This window comes from Macaca nemestrina, chromosome 15 (genome assembly GCF_043159975.1).
Source record: "Macaca nemestrina isolate mMacNem1 chromosome 15, mMacNem.hap1, whole genome shotgun sequence".
NCBI classification, from domain to species: Eukaryota; Metazoa; Chordata; class Mammalia; order Primates; family Cercopithecidae; genus Macaca; species Macaca nemestrina.
Genome location: NC_092139.1, coordinates 107,239,409 through 107,265,353, shown reverse-complemented (window position 1 = coordinate 107,265,353; position 25,945 = coordinate 107,239,409). Strand labels below are relative to the sequence as shown.

General features: G+C 53.4%; 1 protein-coding gene across 1 annotated transcript in view; it reads right to left on the bottom strand.

The window, feature by feature from the left end:
• The window catches only part of LOC105464412 (calcium voltage-gated channel subunit alpha1 I), a 136,321-nt gene that overhangs the window by 90,089 nt on the left and 20,287 nt on the right, over positions 1-25,945 (bottom strand). Inside the window, 2 exon segments of the mRNA XM_071080621.1 lie at positions 3,179-3,312; positions 5,057-5,169. Of these exon segments, the coding sequence (XP_070936722.1) occupies positions 3,179-3,312; positions 5,057-5,169 (247 nt within the window).

Sequence of the window (25,945 nt, the reverse complement as noted above, 5' to 3'; positions counted from 1 at the left end):
TAACACGGTGAAACCCCGTCTCTACTAAAAATACAAGAAAATTAGCCGGGCGAGGTGGCGGGCGCCTGTAGTCCCAGCTACTCAGGAGGCTGAGGCAGGAGAATGGTCTAAACCCGGGAGGCGGAGCTTGCAGTGAGCCGAGATCGTGCCACTGCACTCCAGCCTGGGGCACAGAGCAAGACTTCGCGTCAAAAAAAAAAAAAAAAAAAAAAAAGAAGCCTAATTAGTATATAAGGAGATTCAGGTGAATATTGTATTTATAAAACAAGAACAGGCATCCATAAAACAAGAACAGGCACAAGGTGCTCTGAAAAACAAGAAATCCAAAAACAAGAAGCATTCCTGAGAATTAAAAAGACACTGAGGAAATGAATTATTCCATAGGGGCAGTAAATAGGGGAAAGGACATTGCTGAAAAGCCCACTTGTGAATCAAAAGTCCAAGTCAAAGATTTCTCTCATATTACAGACAAAATCTGTGAAAGAAAAGGGCAAAGGCATGCAGAAAAGATAGAGGATAGAATTATCTACATAACGTGAATTCCAGAAGGAGATAGCAGAGAATAATGGGCCATAGCCAAAGAAGAGATGGAAGAACCTTCTTCTGAGATGAAGGAAAGCATGAATCTTTTTTCTTTTTTTTTTTTTTTTTTTTTAGACAGGGTCTCGCTTTGTTGAAGACTAGAGTGCAATGGCACGACCACTGCTCACTGCAGCCTCGACCTCCTGGGCTCAAGGGATACTTCAGCCTCAGCCTCCTGAGTAGCTGGGACTACAGGAGTGTACACCACACCCAGCTAATTTTTTATTTTTTGTAGAGATGGGATCTCACTTATATTGCCCAGGCTGGTCTCAAACTCCTAGGCTCAAGGAATCCTTGTCTCAGCCTCTCAAAATGCTGGGATTACAGAGGTGAGCCACTGCACCTGGCCAAAAGCACCAGTCTTGAGTTCTCTAAGGTCCCACTTAGATCTGCCCTAGGGAAAGGTCTGATCCTGAAGGTAAAGAGAAAAGCCCACAAGCTTCTAGTCAGGAAAAAGAAGATCATCTTCCAAGAAACAGGAACCGGACCTGTACTGGACTCATGTGCAATACTATAGTGTAGGTTTGAATGGCAGGATGTGTGCAGGGTTCTGACTCTAGAACATCACAAATAATTGTCCTCCACACTCAAAGATCAAAAGAATATATGTCTGGACAGGCAAGATTGAAAAATGACACTATCCAAACACCTTTTCTTAAAAAAAAAAAAAAAAAACTACTTAAGGATGTTCTCCAGCCAAACCAGAATAAGAATGAAAATGAAGAACGTGACTAAGAGGAGGATACAGTGCTCAGGAAACCACAGGAAACCAGGGTAGTTTCCATTCAGGTCTAAGTGACTGTTGACAATGTGGTTGTAAAATTGAATACAGCGATTGAGAGAAGATGCTTAGAGGCCAGGTGCGGTGGCTCGCATCTGTAATCCCAGCACTTTGGGAGGCTGAGGTGGGAGGACTGCTTGAACCCAGGAGTTCAAGACCAGCCTCGGCAACATAGTGAGACCCTGTCCCTATAGAAAAGAAAAGAAAAATTAGCCAGGGTTGGAGGCACATGCCTGCAGTCCCAGCTACTCAGGAGGCTGAGGTGGGAGGATCCTTTGAGCCTGGGAAGTCAAGGCTGGAGTGAGCTGTGATTGCATCACTGCACTCCAACCTGGGTGACAGAGTGAGACCCTGTCTCAAAAAAGGAAGGAAGGAAGGAAGGAAGGAAGGAAGGAAGGAAGGAAGGAAGGAAGGAAGGAAGGAAGGAAGGAAGGAAGGAAGGAGGGAAGGAGGGAAGGAGAAGGGAAGGAGAAGGGAAGGAGAAGGGAAGGAGAAGGGAAGGAGAAGGGAAGGAGAAGGGAAGGAGAAGGGAAGGAGAAGGGAAGGAGAAGGGAAGGAGAAGGGAAGGAGAAGGGAAGGAGAAGGGAAGGGAAGGGAAGGGAAAGGGAGGGAAGGGAAGGGAAGGGAGAGGAGGGAGGGGAGGGAAGAGAAGGGGAGAGGGAGGGAGAGAGGGCAAACAAGCTTAGAAGAGGTGTAACTTTTTTAAAACCCTAATGAAATAAATCACCTCACTTCAGAACATATCTGTGGAATTTAGCAGATGCTTGATGGGATTCTCACACCCTGATTGCCCATCTCAGCCGTGAGTCTACCGAATCGAAAAGGTCACACCTCCTCAATAGCATTCTACACACAAGGTCACACACATACACTGACAAACACACTCATACATCCTCTCTCGCACACACACACTTACAGCCTCCAGCCTTTTTCTCTATCCTCTGCCCTAATAATGACCCATCCCTGGGCATGATTACTGTCTCCTCATCCTTCAGCTCTCCGTGTCACCTCCTCAGGAAGCCCTCAAGCCCCAAGTCCCCAGCTTGGCTCAGTCAGGCCCCTGTGTTAAATGCTCTCAGCAAACCACATGCTTTGCCCAGCGCTCTGGTCCCAGTGTGTGAAGGCACACCCACTGGCATAGCAGGTGGGTGCCTCCCCAAGACAGGAGTAGGAAGGACAAGGCCTGTGTCTGGTTTGCCCTCCTCCTTGCCCCCAGCAGCTAGGATGGCGCCAACACTGGGGAGCAAGTTGTTCAGTCCCTGGTAGGTGGATAAATGCATGGATGGGTTTGACCCAGGAAAGCAGGCACAAGGCCCAGAGCAGGGTCCGAGACACTGCAGATGGGCTCAGCTGTAACCAGGCCTGTCCCTGATGGCAACTTGTGTCTTGTAGAAATAACCACAGTCTGGAGTCAGACAGTGCTTGAGTCTGTGCTCGGTCTCTGGCGTGATGAGTGATCCAGGATAGCAATCCTAACAGCTAGCATTTATTGGGTGCTCATTTTGACGCAGCTACTATTATTATTCCCCTTTTCAGACGAGGAAACGAAAGCTCAGAGAGCGTCAGTGGCCTCTCAAGGTCATATCGTTAATTAGCATAAACACACCCAGTATCCACTGGCAGTGCTAGAGGACACACAACTTAGGAAGGGAGGAAAGAACATCTGTCTGTCCATCATTTCTCCCAGCCCAGGGGTCCAGGAGAGTCTCACGCATCAGCGTGAAGCTTCATCGCCATCAGCAAGAAGCCCTGGATTCTCTCAGTTATTCCTGGTGTGCACCCGATGCTAGGACCTGCCTGGCGGGTGCTACCTACCCTGCCATGACGATGAAGAAATCCAGGCGGTTCCATGTGTCCCCGAGGTAGCACTTCTTGCCAAAAATCCCCAGGGCCACCATCTTGAGCACCATCTCCATGGCAAAGAAGATAAAGATGAAGTCATCAAAGACCTGCAAGGACAGGAGGAGGGAAGCAAGGGACAGGGTGAGGTTGCAGAGCAGGGCCCAGGGGTTGCAGCCACAGTGTGAGGTGGGGACATCACATGGATGCAAGGGGCCTGGGAAATACCCGGAAACTCCTCCTGGGCAGAAGGAGAACCTCAGTGATCCCGGTCCAGTACAGTCATTTCACAGATGAGGAGACTGTGGCCGAGAGAGGGGAGTGAATTTGCCCAAGGTCATACAGCCCATTCTATCTGTTCCCTAAGCCTGGAAACAGATAGAAGAGCCCCAGATAGGGGTGGGGTGAGGGGCCATCCCATATTCTCCCTAATAATTACCAAGCACTGGCTACACATGTGACCCCCATTCTCTCTCCTAATTCTCCCAAGGACCCCATGGATAGTTCCATTTTACAAATGAGAAAACAGAGACTCAGAGGTTAAGCAACTTGCCCCACAGGTAACACAGCAGGTAAGTGGCAGAACCAGGACTGAAACTCCATGGATCTGACCTCAAAGCCCCCACAGAAGGAGCTGTCTCAAAGTAGCCCCCGGGTACAGGCTTGGGTGCTGCCTTCCTCTGCCCACAAAGGAGGCTCAGGTGACATTATGCTTCCTGAGGGCGGGACCTGGGTGGAATTCCTGTTTCCAGGATTAGTGAGGGCTGCAGTCAACTCAATTCAACAAACAGGTGCCACACACCTACTGTGTGCCAGGGCTAGGCCAGCGGTGAGGACACAGAGGTGCATGTTCAGTGAACTCACCATGAGGCTAACCGGGCCTGGGGCCCGGGGCTGCTGAGGAGCTTGTTACCCACTCGGACCCCAGACCCACCCAGAGATTCTGCTTCAGCAGGTCTGAGATAGGGTCAGGGGTCTGGATTTTTGCCAACTGTTCCGGGACACTCTGGCCTAGTGCTGCCTGGGAGTTACTGAGTCCTATAGAAACCCAAGAGGCAGAAAGCAATTCTTCCCAGGAGGAATCTGGCTTTCCCAGGGAGAGGCACTGAGTGTTTCCACATCTCTAAAATGGGTACAACCCTAACATCTGTGCTACCCGTACACATGCTCTGCACGGGGTTATGTCAGGTACCAAAGGTCAAGCCCTACCCCAGGACCTCAGGAGATAACAGAATCTGAAACCAGAGGCCCACTCCTAAAGGGCTTCCAGGGCTGGGTGTGAACTCGGCCTCTAGTCCAAGAGCACGGGGGAGGAAGTGCAGGTTGTAGGCAGAGGAGAGTCGGGGTCACTGTGCTTTGCAGGTATGTGTGAAGGGGGTGCAGGAGAAGGCTGGTGAGAGCACCTGGGTGGGAGAAGATTGAGGCCTGGACTAAGGCAGAGGCCCCAAGCTGGAGAGGAGAGGTAAAAGGGAGAGAGGATCCGAAGGGTAATAGGAAGACCAGTTGGGAGTGAGGAAGGATAAGCCAAGTGAGGGCGGCTGGTGGTGGCTGAGTGTGGCAACGCGCTTGATAGGGCAGCGCAGGATGCGGAAGGGCACGGAGTAGGGTCGGCGCATGGGGTGGGGCGTGGAGCGGGCGGGGCAAAAGCCAGGACATGGGGCGGGGCGGGGAGTGGGCGGGGAGTGGGCGGGGCGTGGAGTGGGCGGGGCATAGCCCGGGTCCTGGTGGATGGGGGTGGGGTGGGGTGGATGGGGGTGGGGTGGGGTGGATGGGGGTGGGGTGGGGTGGATGGGGGTGGGGTGGGGTGGGGTGGGGTGGGGCGGGGCGGGCGGTGGGGCGGGGCGGGCGGCTCACCTGCAGGATCTTGCAGCGGTCAGACAGGCAGTCCATGTCGTCGCACGGCTGGTACATGCCAAGTGTCACGCAGTTCAGCAGGATCACCAGCATGCTGACACATTCAAACCACGTGCACACCAAGTCAAGGACAAAGCAGCAGGTGGGACCGTGCCCGTGGGGGCTGGGGTGCACCCTAGAGTGTAATACCCCCAACCAACCACACACACAGGTATACACCCCGTTCCTTGTTCTTCTCCCTCTGGGTGCTATCCCTGCAACAGCTCAAAGCCCGTGGTGCCAATTTGCCCCCATCACAACAGACATGGCCATATGCACCAAACCCACCAGGCCCCCAGTTGCAGAACCCTGCTCCTTGCCCAGCCTGAGAGGTCCCCTCAGGCCTAGAGAAGGCAGAGGTTCCCAGAAGCCTGGCTGTCAGGAAACTCTGGGCTATCCCAGCCTCTCCACCCCATCCACCACCCTCTGACTGTCACTGCCTCCCTTCTCTGACCACCTTTCCCTCCCCTGACCCCCTTTCCCTCCCCTGACCCATGTTCCCTCCTTCGCCAACGTCTGGGTCTAGAGCCAGCAGAAGGCCCTCCCGTGGGGCTGAGATTGGCTAGATGGCCCCATCCTTCTCTCCTTGCCCATTGCCACGGTTAGGGCTCAGGTAGGGTTCATCACCTAACTCCAAAACACCCACACCAAGCCCAGCCCTGGCGTGCACCACATAGGGTGGGGCTGGGCCCCCTCAGGCCTGGTCAGACAGAAAGACTCCTGCCACGGAGGGGATCCAGAGCTGGCCGTGAACCTGGCCTTGGGCAGGGCCTCTGGGCACAGCTTGCAGCTGGGGTGAGTGGGCTCCCCTCCTGCACCTGGCCAGGCTGCTCTCCTCACCACTGCTGAGAGCCCCTCCACGAATGCTGTCCTCCCTCCCTCCCAGGCCAACTCCTACCCATCCTTAGAACACAGCCTGCAGTGTCCAGCCCCGCCACTCTCAATCCTCCCAGTCCCAGGACCAGGAAGGTCAGGCCTCAAGGAATTCAGGGCGGTGTCACTCCCAGCCCCCACCTGTCATACCAATGAGAAATCCGAAGCCTGCTCAGATCTCCTGAACTGGGATCTCCAGTTGACTGAGTCCTGGGGCCTCAGAAAATATGTGCCTTGAAAAGAGGCAACCCAGGATGAAATGGACTTGAGTTGCACACAGTATGAATAACTGAGGTTAGACACCCAGGTGAACTTCCAGACCATGCAGCCTGACCTTACAGGCAATGACTGGAATCGGCAGTAGGTTCTCCTTCTCTAAGAGGAGAGATGCTAATAGAACTCACCACACCCCACCTATGCAGCCCCCTCTCCTCCCCCAGAAACGGAGTGTCAGGAAACAGGGGCTGTCATGCAGTAAAAGCAGCAAACAAGACAACGAAGCCGGGAGACCTGCATTTGAACTCCAGTCCCAGCACTGACTGGCTCTGGGGTCTTCGGCAAGCCCCTCCCTGTCTCTGAACCTGGAGGTCCTCCACCGGATGACCAGGAGCCTCCCCATCAGCCTCCTGGGTCTGCCCTGGCCTCTCCAAACCACCCTCCCTGCAGCAGCAGTGGGCAGTTAAAAACATCAGCGAGACCACCTCCCTCCCCAGCACAAAACCCTGCCCTGGCTCCCGGCCTCTCTGAGCACAAACTTTGAAGCCCCTTGCTTGGCTGCAGGGCCCCGCCCTGACACCCCATCTCCCTCTGCCCTGCCCTGGCTCACTCTGCTCTGACCTCACTGGCTCCTGCTGCTCCTTAGACACACAATGAGTCACATCAGGACACTCCGCCTCAGGGCCTTTGCATATGCTATTCCCACTTCAAGGGCTGAGCTTCTAGCATCATGGTCACCTCCTCTGAGAAGTCTCCACCCAACCTCATCACCCTCAGCAGCCACACGCCCTCTTCATGCCCTGCCACTGTCTTGCTGACATGCTCATTGTCTCTGCCACTGCTCTAATCTGCATTCCAAGGGGGACAGGGACTTTACACTCACGGCCCTAACATCTAGTAGGTGCTCAATGAACATCTGTCGGATGGATAGATACGGTTGTCCCTCATTATGTGCCGTGTCAGTTACCCACGGTCCACTGTGGCCCAAAATTAGGTATGAGTGTGGTACAATAAGAGATTGGCGGGGGGGGGGGGGGGGGAGACCACATTCACATAACTTTGATTATCACAGGTGATTCTAATTGTTTTTTTTTTTTTTTTTTTGAGACGGAGTTTCACTCTTATTGCCCAGGCTGGAGGGCAATGGAGAGATCCCAGCTCACTGCAACCTCTGCCTCTTGGGTTCAAGTGATACTCCTGCCTCAGACTCCCAAGTAGCTGGGATTACAGGCGCCTGCCACCACGCCCGGCTAATCTTTTGTATTTTTAGAAGAGATGGGGTTTCACCATGTTGGCCAGGCTGGTCTTGAACTCCTGACCTCAGGTGATCCATCCGCCTCGGCCTCCCAAACTGCTGGGATTACAGGGGTGAGCCACTGTGCCCGGTCTAATTGTCCCATTTTATTTTATTTTATTTTATTTTATTTTTATTTTTAGTATTTATTTATTTTGAGACGGAGTCTTGCTCTGTTGCCAGGCTGGAGTGCAGTGGCGTGATCTCGGCTCACTGCAACCTCCACCTCCCAGATTCAAGCGATTCCCCTGCCTCAGCCTCCCAAGCAGCTGGGACTATGGGCACGTGCCACCATGCCCAGCTAATTTTTTTGTATTTTAGTGGAGACAGGGTTTCACCATGTTGGCCAGGATGGTCTCGATCTCCTGACTTTGGATCCGCCCGCCTCGGCCTCCCAAAGTGCTGGGATTACAGGCATGAGCCACCATGCCCGGCCTGATTGTTCTATTTTATTTTTGGTTGCTGCTCATCTCTTACAATGCCTGATTTATAAATTAAACTTTATCCAGGTATGCAGGTATAGGAAAAAAACATAGTAAATACAGGGTTCAGTGCTATTTGTGACTTCGGGCATCCACTGGGGGTCTTGGAATGTGTCCCCTGTGGGTAAGCGGGGGTGCTGCTGTAAATCTCTATGGGCCCTGCCCACTCCAACATCCAGGAACTCGGGAGTGTCTCCAAGCAAACCCCTCACCCCTCCATTTCAAAGCCCTTGCCCTTAACTGGGATGTAGCCACACCAGCAGCCAAACCCTCAGCGGGACCCCACCCAGAGAGGAGTGGGAGAGGTGACCTGGTTTCCACGGCAACAGCCTCCCTCCCATCCCCAGCCCTGCCCACTTTGGGATGCTGCCTTCTCGTGGCCTCTCCTCAGCTCCTCCCGGCCCCAGCCCTGCTCCTTCCTGTCCCCTCACCCCACTGCCACTCTCCCACCATAGCCTGTAATTAATTTCAGTCGCTGCCAGGGCCCCCTTCGAGCCTGAGCCTGGCTCCAGCAGCAGCTTCATCATTAATTAACTTTTTTGAAGTTCAAACGTTCTAATTACCAGAGAACATCCCCCATCCCCCTCGCCTTTCCCCTTTTCCTGTCGTGTGCTCTCTCCTTCGAGCCCCATCCTCTGCTCCCTCTGCCCTTCCTGCCAGTTTCAGGCTCAAAGTGCACTTAACGGTGTCTCTCAGGAGTCTGGTGCCCCTGCTGCCTCCTCAACAAGGCCCTGAGCAGTGGAGGTCAGCAGACCCATTTTACAGATAAGGAAAGCTGAGACACGGAAAAACCAGGGGCCTCTCCCAGGCTGCGCAGCTAGGAAGTACTGGCGCAGAGACTCACACCAGGCCTGCTGGACTCCAAGGCCAGCACTCTCCTCTGCGAAGTACGGCCTGTCTCTGCCCATGGCTCTCCTCCCTCCCCTGAGGCCTCTCAGCCCATCTTCAGTGTCTCTCCCCAGGATCCTGACCCAGCACCCTTTGTATCCCCCAGCTCTGGTCTCTGCCCCTCCAATCAGCCCCAGACAATAACCAGGCATTTGCTGTGTGCCCAACACAATTTGAACATTTTCCAAGTGTTATCTCATTTAATCCTCACGGCTGTATTATAAGCCCGATTTACAAATAAGGAAACCAAGACACGAAAGGGAAACACATTGGCCCAAGGTCACCAGCTGGAAAAGAGCAGAGCTGAGACACAAAACCTCAGGCTGGAGGCTTTTCCTGCCTCCAAGCTGTTTTGCCACTGCCAGGCTAATCTGCCTGAAACACGCTCTCCTGATGCTTCTCTCCTGCTCAAGAACCTCCCATGGCTCCCCATTACCCTCCCGAGCCTGATGCACAAGGCCTCCTAGACTCTCGCCTCAGTGAATCCTTGCAATCTTGCCACTCACTGGCCTTAGCACTCACTGAACTCCTCGCTTTCTCCAAACACACCCTCTGCCTGCGCCTTCCCTTTCCTCCACCTCTCCAGCAGGCAGACTCTTTCAGAGCCCTGTTCGCAGGTCACCTCTTCTTGAAGCTTCTCCGGATGTGCCTCTCACCCTTCACAAGGTGGTGGCTCAGCCTCCTCTCCAGAAGCGCTCCCACCTGCCTTGGCTAGCACGTACCACGGTAGTGAATTTGGCAGTAACTCTGACGACTGTGTGCCCGGCACCCTAGGGACATGACCTCAGCTCTCACAATCCCCTGGGGACGGATGAGGAACAAGCCTGGAGAGCTGACACCACTCACACAAGGTCACCCAGTCCCCGAGCAGCCCAGATTGACTCGCGGCAGTGCCGGTGGCCGCTGCACAGCGCTGCCTCTGTGGTTCATCTAACTCGTCCACTGCACTGGGTCCCCCCAGGGGGCAGATGGAGTGGCTTTCATCCCTGGGCTGCTCAGCTTCAGAAATTCAGCGATGGACGGTCTCAGCCCTTGCCCAGAGGTGCCCGGGGAAATCCCAGATGGCACAGCTTGGGCCCCTTCCAAGAGCCCAGGAGGCTTAGAAGTCAGGCCAGAACTGGCATCGCTGCCCGCGGTTCCTGACACACTCCCCATTGGCTCAGGGATCAAAAGCACCAGCCCTCCTTGAAGTTAAACCAGACAGTGCAGCGTGGGGTATGAGGGTGGCGGGGGGAGTCAAGGTGTCCAGCCTGAGCCACTCTGCAGCCTGGCCCAACGCCTCACGCTTCCACCATGAATCACAGGTGTTGAGGAACTGTCTGAGAACACAGGCAAGCAAAGCTGTGAGGTTTGGAGACAACCTGAGGGAAGCTGGAGCCCCAAGGGGCAGCACAGGATTTCCAGGTGACAGAGCGGGCAGGGCTGGAGTGCTAGTGCCACGAGGGCAGGGAGTCTTCAGTGACTCCCAACCGCCTCTCACAGCGAGGCTTGAAGCCCTGCGATGGGCATCTGAGGCCCAGCCGCCTCGCCTGCTTCACCCCTCAGGCCCTCACTGCAGTAGGGGTGACCTTTGCCACAGAGCAGCCCTGCTGATGTCATTAGAGAACAACGGCTCCAATCCCTCATTGCACTGACGGAAAACAGGGGCAGAAACCTGTCCCAGCTCCACAGCAAGCCCAGAGCAGAAATGACACTCAGACAACAGACTCCCCACCCACGGGGGTCCCCAAGCCACAGTCGATTTTTCAAATTCACACGGAAACCCTCCGCATTTCCCCACACACTCGGCACAGCCACAGCGCCGTCACTTTAAGCTGATTAGATCCCTGACGGGCAGCCCTGAGCGCCTTTGAGGAACACAGATGGAGAAACAGATCAATGGTGATGCAATCAATCGAGTTTCCTTGGCAGGCAAAGCCATCCCAAGCACACAGGCCTAGGGGAGAAAAACACTCAGGGTCCTTGGGCGCTGCCGCAGAGCCCCCCAATGACTCAGCACAGCCTGGGCCCTCAGCCCCACTTCCTACCCATGTCCCCCCACCACACCTCTCAAAGTCTTCAGAACTGGGGTCTCAGAGCTGAGCAGGGGAAATGAATGTGCTTATATTGTGTGCCTGCTGTGTGCCACGCACCAGCCTACCGATGGTAATAATGGTGACCAGTCGCAAACTCTTCTTCAGTGACCCTGAGTGTCTGTTTGCCAAGGAGCCTCCAAATCAAACAGCATGCATGGCCAAGCGCAGTGGCTCATGCCTGTGATCCCAGCAATTTGGGGCGCCAGGGCGGGCGGATCACCTGAGGTCAGGAGTTCAAGACCAGCCTGGCCAACACGGTGAAACCCTGTCTCTACTGAAAATACAAAAAATTAGCTGGGCATGGTGGCAGGCGCCTGTAATCCCAGCTACTCAGGAAGCTGATGCAGAAGAATCACTTGAACCCGGGAGGTGGAGGTTGCAGTGAGCTGAGATTGTACCACTGCACTCCAGCCTGGGTGACAGAGCAAAACTCCATCTTAAAAAACAAAAACAAACGGGCTTGCATTATCTCATTTAAACCTTGCAGCCAGCACAGGAGGCAAGAGCCCCAGTAGTTGTGGGCTCCTGGGACCAGGGTTTGCCACGTGGTGTGCACCAGAGAGCCCCTTTTATTGTCATCCTCTAACAGGACCAAGGGATCTCTCATTGTGGGCTTTAAACAAAAAAAAGGAAAAGCCACCTCCCCAGGAGAGGACTAAGAATCTCACACTGGTATTACCTGCTGGTTACTTCATATTACCTTAAGTAGAAAATAAGAGATATGACCAGGCATAGTGGCTCACGCCTATAATTCCAGCAATTTGGGAGGCCGAGGCGGGCAGATCACCTAAGGTCAGGAGTTCAAGACCAACCTGGCCAACATGGCAAAACCCCATCTCTACTAACAATGACAAAACAAAAGTTAGCTGGGCATGGTGACATGCACCTGTAATCCCAGCTACTCAGGAGGCTGAGGCAGGAGAATCACTCAAACCGAGGAGATGGAGGTTGCAGTGAGCTGAGATCGTGCTCCTGCACTCTAGCCTGGGTGAAAGAGCGAGACTCCATCTCAAAAACAAAAACAGAAAAAAAGAAAACAAAAGAAAAGAAGAGATGCTAGTACAGACCCTTTGATTGATGTCTGTCCTGTGGCGTACTAAATCTTCACCCACAGGCTTTTGTAAAGAATCCAGGTCGGGCTGGGCACCATAGCTCACATCTGTAATCCCAGCACTTCGGGAGGCCCGGGCGGGCAGATCACTTGAGGTCAGGAGTTCAAGACCAGCCTGGCCAATATGGTGAAACCCCATCTCTACTAAAAATACAAAAATTAACTGGATGTGGTGGTGGGCATCTGTAATCCCAGCTACTCAGGAGGCTGAGGCAGGAGGATTGCTTGAACCCGGGAGGTGAGGAGGTTGCAGTGAACTGAGATTGTGCCATTGCACTCCAGCCTGGGCAACAAGAGTGAAACTCCATCTCAGGAAAAAAAAAAAATCCAGGCCAGATGCAGTGCCTCACATCTGTAATCCCAGCACTTTGGGAGGCCAAGGCAGGAGGATCACTTGAGCCCAGGAGTTTGAGACCAGCCTGGGCAACATAGTGAGACCTCATATCTGCAAAAAAAATTTAATTAGCCAGCTGTGGTGGTGCGTGCCTGTAGTCTCAGTTACTTAGCAGGTTGAGATGGGAGGATCACTTGAGCCCAGGAGGTGGAGGTCGCTGTGAGCCAAGATCAAGCCACTTCACTCCAGCCTGAGTGACAGAGTGAGATCCTATCTCAAAAAATAAAAATAAAAAAGAATCTGCCAACCAATTCAGGCCTAGCAATGAGCAGCGTCACCCTGCAACACCAGCAAATTTCTCCCAAACTGGCTGATACTAGTGTTATCCCCACTTTACAGGTAAGGAAACTAAGGCCACAGGAGCTGGTTCCGGGGTCACTCAGGTGGTACGTGGCGATCTGCACTGCCTCTCACTGGCTGCAAATCCCATGTTCTCATCCATACATCCTGCCATCACCTGGCTCAGTGTCTGCCATGCGAGGGACCCCCAGTTGAGATGGGTTTAATAGAATATTTGCTCTTTCCTCCCCACCCACATTGTCTCCCTGTGAGGCTCCAAGCCAGGCAAAGGGAAGTGGAGTCTGGGTCAGTGGTGAGCCCAGCCGGCAGCCCCTCTGGCTGTGTCCCTGCTAGGGGCCCAGACCTGTGTTGTATCCAGTGGGGTCAGGAAGGGGGATGTTCCAGCCCCTGCTGTGGTTCAGAAGGAAGGATTTACCTGCAGGAAGAAGGGGAGGGGAAGCCAATAAAGGCATGTTTGCCTCAAGGTCCCCCAGCCAGGAGGAGGCTGAGCCGGATCAAAACCCGGCTAAGTCAGATCATAACCACACCACACCCTAGCCACCAAGGCCTGAGAGGTCAGGATGTGGACTAAGGGGACAGGGTCACCAGGGAAGCCACTATGCTGGGGCTCCCTCCAACCTGCCAGTTCCCAGCTAGAAGAGCAACTGTGTGGAGGGGCAGTGCCCGGTGCCCCGGCAGGCCCTGCAGGGCAGCCTCCTCTCCAGGAGCCGAGACAGAGGCCTGCATGGTTTCCATGGCGACCACCACTCTCCTGCAGACCCAGGCGACAGTCAGTTTCTGTGATTCGGGGGGCTCTGGGAGGCTGGTGGGGGCGGGAGTGCTGGGTTTGGCAGGGGTGGCCAAGTTTGTTTTTATTTTTGTCAAATCTAAAATCTGATCCATTTCCCAGGGTGCGTTTCAGTTGTCTAAATAAATCAGGTGGAGGAAGGGAACTGGGGGCTCCGTCCTCCTGGATGGGGGAGATAGGGAAGGTGGACCAGCATCTACATGGGGTGTACCTCCCCTGCTGGTCCCCAGTGAACCCAAGGGAGGGGAAGCTCAGGCCTCAGGTCCTCCAGGCCTGAGGTTCCAGATCCCAGTTCTTGGGCCAGCTCCGTGCTCCTCTGAGGCCAGGCCTACAAGCCTCCAAGGACCACCTGCTGTACACGCAGCCTGCGCCTCAGGGTGCTGAGATGAACCAGGCTCAGCTCCTTCCCCGAAGGTGCCCATGTGCGTCCCTGTTCCAGGACCACCCCTGATGGTGACTGTGTAGCGTGTGTTCCAGCAACAGTGGCCACCGTTTTGAACATCAGCTGTTTCAGAGTCCGGAGTTTTAGAAGGACACTCGTTCGCACATTCATTCGTTCATGCGTTTATTTATTCAATGAATGAACTTCATCATTCATTGAAAGATCATTGACTGATCTTTACAGACAGCGACCACTCTGGAAGGCTGCTCAGCAGCTTCTACTAAAACCAAACATAGGCCCACGCTAGGACCCAGCGGGGCCATTCCTGGGTGCATACCCAGGAGAAATGCTCATATACCCTGCAAAAAGCCACGTCCCAGAACAGGCACATCTGTGTTATTGGTAACAGCCCCAACCTGAGACAACCCAGGCGTTCACCAACAGAAGAATGGGGTAGGGTGGTGGTTTTCAACCAGGGATGATTTTGTCCCCCAGGGGACATTTGGCCGTGTCTGGAGACATTTTTGGTTGTCACGTTTGAGGGGATAGGACACTGGCATCTAGTGGGTAGAGACCAGGGATGCAGCTAAACACCCTACAATGCGCAGGACAGCCCCCCAACAAAGAATCATCCAGCTCAAAATGTCACCAGTGCCACGTGTGAGGAGCCCACGTGGAGTACCACACAGCCAGGAAAAGGACAAGCAACTGAAACACACAACAGCACGGAGGGATCTCTGCTGGGAAACAGAAGCCAGATGCAGCAGAGCAAACAACGCACGACTCCAATTACATGAAGTTAAGAGCCTGGAGAAGCCAATCTACAGTGAAGGAGGTCAGAAGAGCATAACGTTGGGAAGTACCCAAGGCGGGTGGGGGACAGGGAAGCTTCGGGGACTGGAGATGTTCTTCTTGACCTGAGTGGTGGCCCCAGGAGAGGACTTACATGAAAATGCCCTGAACTGCGCACTAGGATTTGTGAGCTCAACTTGTACATTTAACCTCAATAAAAAATGGAACAGCTGAGTGTGCTGGCGTGCACCTGTGGTCCCAGTTACTTGGGAGGCTGAGGCGGGAGGATCACTTGAGCCCAGCTGTTCAAGGCTGCAGTGAGCTATGATGGTGCCACTGCACTCCAGCCTGGGTGACAGAGCAAGACTTTGTCTCAAAGAAAAAATGAAGAGAACTGCTTTAAGGAAAAACAAAAATACAACTATTAAAAAACCACAATCAGCCAGCACAGTGGCTTACCTGTAATCCCAGTATTTTGGGAGGCTGAGGCGGGCAGATCACATGAGGCCAGGAGTTCAAGATCAGCCGGGCCAACATGGTGAAACCCTGTGTCTACTAAAAATAGAAAAATTAGCCAGGTATGGTGGCGCATGCCTGTAGTCCCAGCTATTCCAGAAGCTAAGGCAGAAGAACTGCTTGAATGCAGGAGGCGGAGGTTGCGGTGAGCCGAGATCACGCCATTGCACTCCAGCCTGGGCGACAGAGCGAGACTCTGTCTCACAAAATAATAATCATAAATCAAATCAAATCAAATAAACCACAGGCACCTGCTAGGGCATCTGCTATTACCAAACTCCACAGGAACCTTTACAACAACCTGCAGGGGTGGGCATCATCTCTGTTCCTTAGCCTTGCCCAAGGACACAGTTAGTGAGGGACAGAGCCAGGATTTGAACCTGATACCCTCCTGTCTTCTAATGCTCCTTTAAGCCTGTTGCACCTGTGGCCGCAGCTGCCTCGAGAGACAGGCATGGCAGACATTATCACACCCCACTTTATGGCTATGAAAATGAAGGTCCAGAGAGGACGGCACTTGCCCAAGACGACACAGTGGTTGAGCTGTGACAGAAAGCTGCTCCATAAAATGAACAGACCTGCCATACAGATGGTCCCAGGCCTCCCTCCACTTACATGCCTCCAGCAACAAGGAGCTCCCCACATGACAAACAGCACGATTGGTTCTGCTTATAAACTATGGTATCTCAGTGCATTGACATCCTTTGCAGGAGGGGACAAGGGAGGGAGCCCTTCCTTGTTCCTACCCCAGCCCCACCTCTTGGAATCCCCATTGTATAAGAACTCATTGGATTTGGCCAAAGTCTCTGATTCCCAAATACCCAGTAAGCTTTAGTACCCAGTGCAGACAGCGGAGTAGGGGAAGCAATGGCAGGAAACAGAGGCTGCCAGCTGGGACGAGAAGCCAGGGTGGAAGGTCCACAGGAAGGATGCTCCAGCCGAAGAGACTTGCCAGACACAGCTGCTTCTGTCACTGCTGAAGAGAAGGGCCAGGCAGGCCCCTGGGCGCCAGGGTCCCATTGTCTGTGGGCTGATCCAGCCTCAGGAGCCCAACCACACAGAAGGTGTGCGGGCAGGAAGCCTTCCTTGACTCCTGGGCAGGGGCTGCAGATGCCTCCTCTGGGACCTTGCCGTGCCTTGGATGCCCTCCTTCCTCCAAGCAGCCATCGAACTGAGAGGGTGAGGGCTCAACCAGTGTGGATTACATTATCCTCCGGCCTCCCTGGGGACCTGTCCTCCACCGCACATCTCCCCTGCCTGCCCCTGAACACACGTACGTGTTCATGTGTCCATCCCCAAGGAGACCTGCCGCCCCTCATGCACCTGCACCCCTCATACACGTGTGCACACAGATGCAGCAGGCATTTGCACTCGCACGTGCCAGCAGCACTGGGCATGGTTGACCCCTTTTCTAGAACAGGGGTTCTTAACCTTTTCTGTGCCACAAGCCCCTTTTCAGAATAAAGGTTTTATTTATTTATTTATTTAAGAGACAGAGTCTAATTCTGTCACCCAGGCTGGATTGTGGTGGCACGATCTCAGCTCACTGCAACCTCCGCCTCTCAGGTTCAAGTGATTCTCCTGCCTCAGCTTCCCAAGTGGCTGGGACTACAGGCGTGTGCCACCATGCCCAGCTAATTTTTGTATTTTTAGTAGAGACAGGGTTTCATTATATGTTGGCCAGGCTGGTCTCGAACTCCTGACCTCAAGTGATTCATCCACCTTAGCCTCCCGAAGTACTGGAATTACAAGTGTAAGCCACAGCACCCAGCCAGAATAAAGTTTTGTTTTTTGTTTTTTTTTTTTTGAGACCGAGTCTCACTCTGTCGCCAGACTGGAGTACAGTGGCACGATCTCGGCTCACTGCAACTTCTGACTCCCTAGTTCAAGCGATTCTCCTGCCTCAGCCTCTCAAGTAGCTGGGATTACAGGCACATGCCACCACGCCTGGTTAATTTTTGTATTTTTAGTAGAGACAGGGTTTCACCACGTTGTCCAGGAGAGTCTCAATCTCCTGACCTCGTGATCTGCCCACCTCAGCATCCCAAAGTGCCAGGATTATAGGTGTGAGTCACAGTGCCAGGTCAAATGCATTTTTTTAATGTTGAAGTGTAGGATTAGTAAACCAGGTGCAGTTGTGAGCTATCGCCCCAGCTACTGGCGAGGCTGAGGCTGGTGGATCACTTGAACCTAGAAGTTCAAAGCCAGCCTGGGCAATATAGTGAGACTCCACTGCTAAAAAAGAAACAAAAAAAAGAACTTTAAAAGTTTTTTTTTTTTTTTTTTTTTTTTAAGTTTACAGTCAGGCATGGTAGCTCATGCCTATAATCCCACCCAGCACTTTGGGAGGCTGAGATGGGAAGATCACTCGAGGCCAGGAGTTCAAGACCAGCCTGGTCAGCGTGGTGAAACTCCATCTCTACTAAATACAAAATTTAGCTGGGCGTGGTGGCTCAGACCTGTAATCCCAGCTACTCGGAAGGCTGAGGCAGGAGAATCGTTTAAATCCAGGAGGCGGAGGCTGCTGTGAGCCAAGATAGTGCCACTGCACTCCAACCTGGGTGACAGAGGGGGACTAACTCTCAAAAAAAGAAAAAAAGAAAAGAAAAAAAAAGAAAAAGGCCAGGCCCAGTGGCTCACACTTGTAATCCCAGCACTTTGGGAGGCCAAGGCAGGTGGATCACCTGAGTTCAGGAGTTCGAGACCAGCCTGACCAAAATGGTGAAACCCTGTCTCTACTAAAATACAAAAAAATTATCTGGGCATGGTGGCGCATGCCTGTAATCCCAGTTACTTGGGAGGCTGAGGCAGGAGAATCGCTTGAACCCAGGAGGCGGAGGTTGCAGTGAGCTGAGATTGTGCCATTGCACTCCAGCCTGGGCGACAAAAGGGAAACTCTATCTCAAAAAAAAAAAAAAAAAAAAAAGCCTAGAACTACAAAGGAAGGCAGTTATGTTAAAGTAGTTATCAAAATATTTTTAAAACAAATTTTTGATAGAGAAGCATATATTCTTTCTTATCAACACAATAAGTAGTAAGCTCCGGTGCTGGACTGGATGCTAAGTGGTTCTGCCTCAAAGTGATGGCTGTAATGATATTCTGAGAGCTCTATAAGGACTATGATGTGGCATGGAAATATTGGTGATTTCTATGGGTGACAGCCACAGGAGTTGCTAATAATACCAGTGTGGTTTGTTTCCTCCATCCATAACAGAAAGAAATGCTAAATTTCAGTCAGGGGTCAGGGAAAACAAAGATGCAACTTGTACCCATGCAAGCAGCTCATGAACCCCAGGTTCAGACCCCTGCTCTAGAAACTCTCTTCCCCATGAGACACCACAAGGCCCTAGACTGGTCTTCCTCCCACTTTGTGGTTCTGTCGCTTAAATGCTGGGCTCCTCCAGCCCCAGCCCTCTGGTCTCCCATCTCCTCTCCTTGGCCCTATACCCACTTCCACAGCCTAATTGACTATGGCTGAACAGGTCCCAAGTCTGTCCCAGCCCCAGGCACCCTGACTGCTGAGCACCAGGCCTCCCAGACATAGTGCTGGGAAGTCTCTGGGAACCTCAGATTCATCGCATCCAGATGGGAAGTATCATATTCTCCCCAGACCACTAAATTCTCCCCTAGCATGTCCCACCTCCATGAAGGATGTACTCCCACCACCAGTCCTGGAAGTTGTCCAGACTAGAACTCTCTGGAACCTCCCTTCCCCTTGCCCCACATCCATCTCAGGGATCTGTCCATTTCACCACCTAAACCTCTCCTCTCTGTCCACTCCTCAATGCCCCATTGCCCCAGGCAGGCTGCATTCTCTCCTTCCTAAACAGCCTTCTTCTGTAGCCTTGTATCCTCTGATACATCCCTCACCTCCATGGCAGCCAGACAGCCGTTTCAAAACCAAAAGCCTTCTGTGGCTCCCCACCACCTTCTTTCCAAAGTCCTTGGCTTGGCATAAAAGGCCCTTTGTGCCAGCACTCTTGGTCTCCCTCCAGCCTCATTTCAGGTCATACAACCTCTACCTCCAACCTTGCCTGCCAGGATGCATCTCATCGAAAGTCGTGCTGCATACCTACTATGTGCAGGGCCAGTGGCCAAGGTCTAGGGAAGAAACAGGCATTCCTGGAACATGGAACCCATCTTCAAGGAGCTCATAGTCCAGCAGAAGGTAAGGAGAATAAGCCAGATACAAAAGGCCTTGTGAGTGGTACAAAGGATGAGTAATGGTGCCCAATATGGGTTTTTGCTGGGCATTCAGCAGATGGTAGAATGGGTGAGAAATTTGGGAGGATAATCAACAAGCATCTGCCAAACAAATGAATGGATAGATGAGTGGATGGGTTGATGGATGTGTAAATAGGTTTTTGGGTAGCAGGGTCCTTGTTGATTAAATAGGTAATTGTTAGGAAGATGTGTGGATAAATGCATGAATGTAAAGGTTGAGTGGAGGGATGGGTGGATAAGCAGATGAATGCCTCAAGAGATGGAAAGATAGGTAAATGGATGAATGGCTGGTTGGATGGGTGGGTGGGTGGGTGGATGGATGGATGGCTAAATGGGTGGGTGGATGGATGGATGGATGGTTGAATGGTTGACTGGATGGATGGATGGTCGGATAGATTAATGTATGGTTGCTTGAATGGATGAGTGGTTGGAGGGTTGGATGGGTGAATGGATGGACAGTGGATGGATAGATGGATGGATGGATGGATGGATCCATTGGGGAAGAAGAGGGAGACTAGAGAGCAAAGCATGGCTCCACTCAGCAGATGAGGATGGAAACGTGAAAGGTGGTCCTACAGGAGAGCTGGAGACAGATTAGCAGAAGACATCCTGGCTGATTAAAAAGACATATTGATTGGAGGTGGTTGGAGGGTTCGTTGGGTGAATGGATGGACAGTAGATTGATGGATGGATGGATGGATGGATGGATGGATGGATGGATGGATGGACAGTTGGATGGATGAATGGATGGATAGTTGGATGGATGGATGGACGGACAGACAGTTGGATGGATTGTTGGATGGCTGGATGGTTGGATGCTTGGGTGGATGGATGGATGGACAGACGGACGGATGGATGGATGGATAGTTGGATGCTTGGATAGCTAGATGCTTGGATGGATGGATGCTTGGATGGATGGATGGTTAGATGGATGAATGGATGGTTAGAGGGATGGATGGATGGATGGATAGATGGATGGATGGATGGATGGATGGATGGATGGATGGATGGATGGACGGACGGACAGACGGACGGATGGATGGATAGTTGGATGCTTGGATAGCTAGATGCTTGGATGGATGGATGTTTGGATGGATGGTTAGATGGATGGATGGATGAAGCAAAGAAAAGTGGGTGTTGAGTAAAGATGGGTGAGTGAGTGTATGGGGGAAGATGGGTGGGTGGGAGTACGGGAAGGTGGTTGGGAATGTGACATTTTAGTAAATGGTAGCTCTAGGGTTCAAATCCAAGTCTATGTGACTGTACCATCTCCTTCTCCTCCTTCAGAGATCCCCACTCTCAGTCTTGGTGCCCTCCCTCCAAGGCCCCCAACTGCATACTATTCCACACTTTCAGAGCTTCAAGAGATCTCAGAGACTGCCTGGGCTGGGTTTTTCAGACTGAGTACGGCTGAATAATTCTTTGTTGTGGGACTGTATCCTGTGCACTGTAGGGTATTTGGCCTTCACCCACTAGAAACCAGTAGCACGCCCTCCCCACATTGGAACAACCAAAATCGTCTCCAGACATTATGAAGTGTCCCCTGGCAGGCAAAGTCACCCCGATTGAAAACCACTGATATAGCCCACCCCACCCCAATTTTATGGATGAGGAAACAGACCCAGAGAGGAGGGGTTACTTGCCCGAATTCATCAAGCTTGCACTTGGTGAAGCCCAGACTGCACCTTGGGGAGAGTCAATCCACAATCACCCTTTCACTGTGACCTGGTTGTGGGGCTGGGAGCCTCCCCCACTGCTCCACTGGGAAAAGCCAGGTACAGTCCTCAGCACCTCCTGCTCTGTCCACCTCCACCTCGGCCCTCTTCCGGCGGCTCAGCACCACAAGCCCTCACATTCGCACAGCACATCTCAGTCAACCAAGCCTTCTCCTCCTGCTTGGAAGTGCACTCAGAGAGGCCAAATAACTTGCTCAGCATCACACAGGATAAGCACTGGTGTCAGGATTTGAACTTGGAGAAGAGGGAGACTAGAGAGCAAAGCATGGCTCCACTCGACAGATGAGGATGGAAATGTGAAAGGTGGTCCTACAGGAGAGCTGGAGACAGATTAGCAGAAGACATCCTGGCTGATTAAAAAGACATACTGATTTCTCTCCAAGGAAAACAAATGAGGCCATTTGTCTCTCAATGGGATCATGAGGCAGTTTGAGGGACGCAGCAGGGCAGAAGCCCAGGCAGGACGGACCAGTAAAAATCCAATCGTGTCTTCAATTTCTCGGGAGGGGCTGGCCCTTCATCAGTCGGCCAACTTGTTTTCTAGTTCTCCTTCAACTATGAGACTTCCCATCCCCTCGCGTCTCCCATCCAAGCCCCGGCCAGGCTGGGTGGCCCAGGACAGGCACTTTGCCTCTTTGGACTGCATCTGTCAAATGGGTGACTCAGGGCCGGCTCAGTTGCCGGGAGGAGGAACGGGGCCCAGTATACAGAAGGCCCCTCACCCATACCGGTGCCTCCCCTCGCAGTCTTCCCCTTTGCCCTCCAGAATCTGGACCCCAAATGTCCTTCCATCCTCATGCACGTCCTCTCCCAGCCCACACACCAGACTATTAGCAACCCTGGTGATCCTAAACTCAGCTCTGAGCCCTTGACCAGGCTGCTTCCTCAGCCAGGAGGCCATGCCCCCTGTCACTTCTCCGCCTCACCACTTCTGCCCTCCCGCTCTCTCCTGCCCTAGCTCTGCGACTTCCTTCTTTGTGGGAGGAGGCTCCTGTGGCATCCCCACTCAGAACAAGGTGGCTGCCCTGTTCTCCTGTCACCCATGCCCCGCAGAGGGTCCCTCTACCCAGCCTAGACTCCATTTTCCTTCACAAGAGCGTGATCCGGGTGTGGCTCTGCCTTCTCCATCAGGCTGGGGACTCCTTAGGGTCACCACTGGGTGCCCCGGCCTGGTGTACTGTGGTCCCACATGACATGGCTGAACAGGCCTGGGGGCACCTCCACTCAAGTCCAGACCAGTGTCCAACACATAGCTGGGCTCCGATACTAGTCAAATGAATGGGTGATCAGTCCATCCTCGGTATGCATTGTAGGGGCCTCCTACCTGGTTTCCAGGCCTCGGTCTTTCCCTCAGCATCCTCCGGTCTGCTTTGGGAGTCACCATTCTAATAAGTGAATTTGCCCATGTCCCACGACTGCTAGACACCCATCCATGGCTCCCCAGGGCCCACAAGACCAAGTGTAAGCTCTAAACTGGCATTTGACACCCTGCCATCCAGCCCCTGCCCCACACGGTTCCATCCGCACTAAACCCCTCCCTGTGCCCTACCCTGTTCCCTCTGCCTGGAAAACCATCCCTGAACTGTTCTGGAAAATTCCTATTTATACAGCAAGACCCAGGCTGAATAGTGCCTCCCCCAGGCAGGCTTCACCAATGCCCCCAGGTTGGATCAGGGACAGCCTTGCAGCTCTCTGTACACAGAAACCTCCACGCCAGGGTACCTGAGGTTGCCCTGGGGGTCAGGCTCCTCCAATGCCTGACGGGCCCGCCCTGCCGGTCAGTGAAAGTGCGGCCTCTGCTCTGGCCCCGCTGAGCATCCCTGGGAATGGTGCCTGATGCTGACTTTTATTTCTGAGAAAAACAACTTTCTCCACAGCAGATGGAGGGAAACGGACAATTTCCCAGACATGTGTTGCTGCTTCCAGTAACGCTGGCCACCCGTCTGGACAGCCCATTAGGCCAGGGCTGAAGGCGGAAGGCACACCTCCCCCTCTAAAGAGCCCCTTCCCCAGCGATATGCCTGGATGTGTGTCTCCTCCAAATCTCCTGTTGAAACATGAGCCCCAATGTTGGAGGTGGGGTCTGGAGGGAGGTGTTTGGGTCATGAGGTGGATCCCTCCTGAGGGGCTCAGTGTCCTCCCCTCGGTAGCAAGTGAGTTCTCTATTAGTTCATCTAAGAGCTGGTTGCTTAAAAGAGCTTAAAACAGGCTGCGCAGGCCGGGCGCGGTGGCTCAAGCCTGTAATCCCAGCACTTTGGGAGGCCGAGACGGGTGGATCACGAGGTCAGGAGATCGAGACCATCCTGGCTAACACGGTGAAACCCCGTCTCTACTAAAAAATACAAAAAACTAGCCGGGCGAGGTGGCGGGCGCCTGTAGTCCCAGCTACTCGGGAGGCTGAGGCAGGAGAATGGCGTGAACCCGGGAGGCGGAGCTTGCAGTGAGCCGAGATCCAGCCACTGCACTCCACCCTGGGCGACAGAGCGAGACTCCGTCTCAAAAAAGAGAAAAAAAAAAAAAACAAAAAAAACAGGCTGGGCATCGTGGCTCACGCCTGTAATCCCAGCACTTTGGGAGGCCGAGGCTGGTGGATCACCTGAGGCCAGAAGTTCCAGACCATCCTGGCCAACATGGCAAAACGCTGTCTCTACTAAAAATACAAAAAAATTAGCCGGGCATGGTGGCGGGTGCCTATAATCCCAGCAACTCAGGAGGCCGAGACAGGAGAATCACTTGAACCTGGAAGGCAGAGGTTGCAATGAGCGGGGATCGCACCTTTGCACTCCAGCCTGGGTGACAAGAGCGAAACTCTGTCTCAAAAAAAAAAAAAAAAAAAAGAGCTTGAAAGAGCCTAGTACCACTCCCTCTCTCTCCATGCAACACGCCTACTCCCCCAGGAGTAAAAGCTTCCTGAGGTCCTGACCAGAAACAGATGCTGGTGCCACGCTTATTGTACAGCCTGCAGAACTGTGAACCAAATAAACCGCTCTTCTTTATAAACTACCCACCCTCAGGTATCCTTACACAGCAATGCAAACAGACGGATACACCCAGCCATGAGCAGGCTGGGGTAGGGATGGCTCTTGCCTGAGAGTCTGGGTCCTGGGCTTGCCTGCTCTGGCTTTGCTGATGACTCAGTGTGTGGCCCTGGGCACGGCATGCTCCCTTCCTGGGCCTCAGTCTCCCCAGCTGTGGGTGGAGAGTTGGCACTCAGACATGTGTTGCTGCTTCCAGTAATGCCTGTACCCTCTTAGGAGGTGCTGGGAGAGTCTGATGGGTCCCGGCAGATGGGAAGAGCTCTGTGAACTGGAGAGTGCCTGACCAGCCTGGGAGCACTAGGCCTGTGCTAGGCATTGGAGACATGGTAAAGTCAGAGGCTTAGGCCCTGTCTTCCAGGGTGTCACAGCCTGGTGCTGGGGAAAAAGCTAGCAGCAAACAACTACTGGGAGGACAGAAGGGCAGGACCCACACAGGGCTGAGGAGGCTAGCAAGGAAAAGGGAAGACTTCCTGCCAATGGTACCTGGAAGTTGGGCTTGTGGGGCTGGTGGGGTTCAGAACCACGGCAATGGGGAAGGGCATCACAGGTGGTGCCCAGCAGGAGCAAAGGCAGAGGAGGGGAAAGGTTGGGAAGCCTCAGCAGCTGGCTGGGGCTTCAGAACTGAGCACTGGACCCCAAGGGAAAGAATGGGAAGAATAGGGCTGGAGGATAACAGGCAGATGGTAGAGACCTCAAGTCCAGGCTCAGTTAGCCGATTCCCGGGGGCTACGGGGAGTGAGGAAAGAATCAGCACACAAATGAAGGGAGGCAGGTAGCAGTGGAGCAGGGCAGGGACAGAGCCCTTCTGGGTACACAGCACTTGACAGCAGACAAACCCCGGAGGAGGAAGGTAAGGTGGGGAGGAGGGGTGGGGCCCAGGGGAGAAGTGACTGCCAACGTCACACAGCTTTCAGCGCCTGGCCCAGTGCTCTCTGCAGTGCAGGGGATGGGGAGGGAGGGTGGTACCAGAGGTCACATGGGCAAGGTCCCGGGAGCTGCCTGTGTAAAGAGGAAGAGATGGAAGAACCCAACCCCAGACGCTCCCAGTGGCCCCACCAGAAAGGACTGGGGGCAGGGAGGATGGAGATTAGATTAAGGGAGGAATTCCTAATAGTCCAGAGCTCCCAGAGAGTCCCAGAGACCTGAGGCCCTGTCTGGAGCAGAACTGAGAGGTGGCCTGCTCAGAGACAGGGGCAGGGGCTAAGTGACCGGGGTAGGGACAGCAGGCAATGGGAGGGAGTCTTCTGCAGAGATGGCGCCATTCCTCTCCCAACACATTTACAGCTCTCCAGGCCCCACTCCCCATCTTCCTGCCCTCCCACCTCCAGGAGCCAACAATCTCCCACCCTGGCCAAGCCCTGGGCATCTCAGCCCATTGCAGGCTCAGGACCCTGCCAGGGCCACCGTCAGCTCCAGTGTGCACACAGCTGCCACTCAGCAGTTTGTCCATGCTTGCCCCAGAACTCTCATTGGACCCCCCTCAATATCCCCAACTGGAGGTCACTGTGGCCCCCATTTCACAGATGAGCAAACAGAGGCTCAGCAAGGGCAAGGGACTTGGCCAAGGCCACTGGTCTAAGAAGCCAGGAGCAGATCTTCCTTCACTTGGCAACCAAGCCACAGACCCTGGGGTCACCTCTGAGTCCCCGCCTCCTAACACCAACCCTAAAGGAGCCAGAGCTGCACCAGGTCCCCTCTCCAGGCCCTCAGCTGGCACCCTAGTCCACCATCGTTTCTCGCCA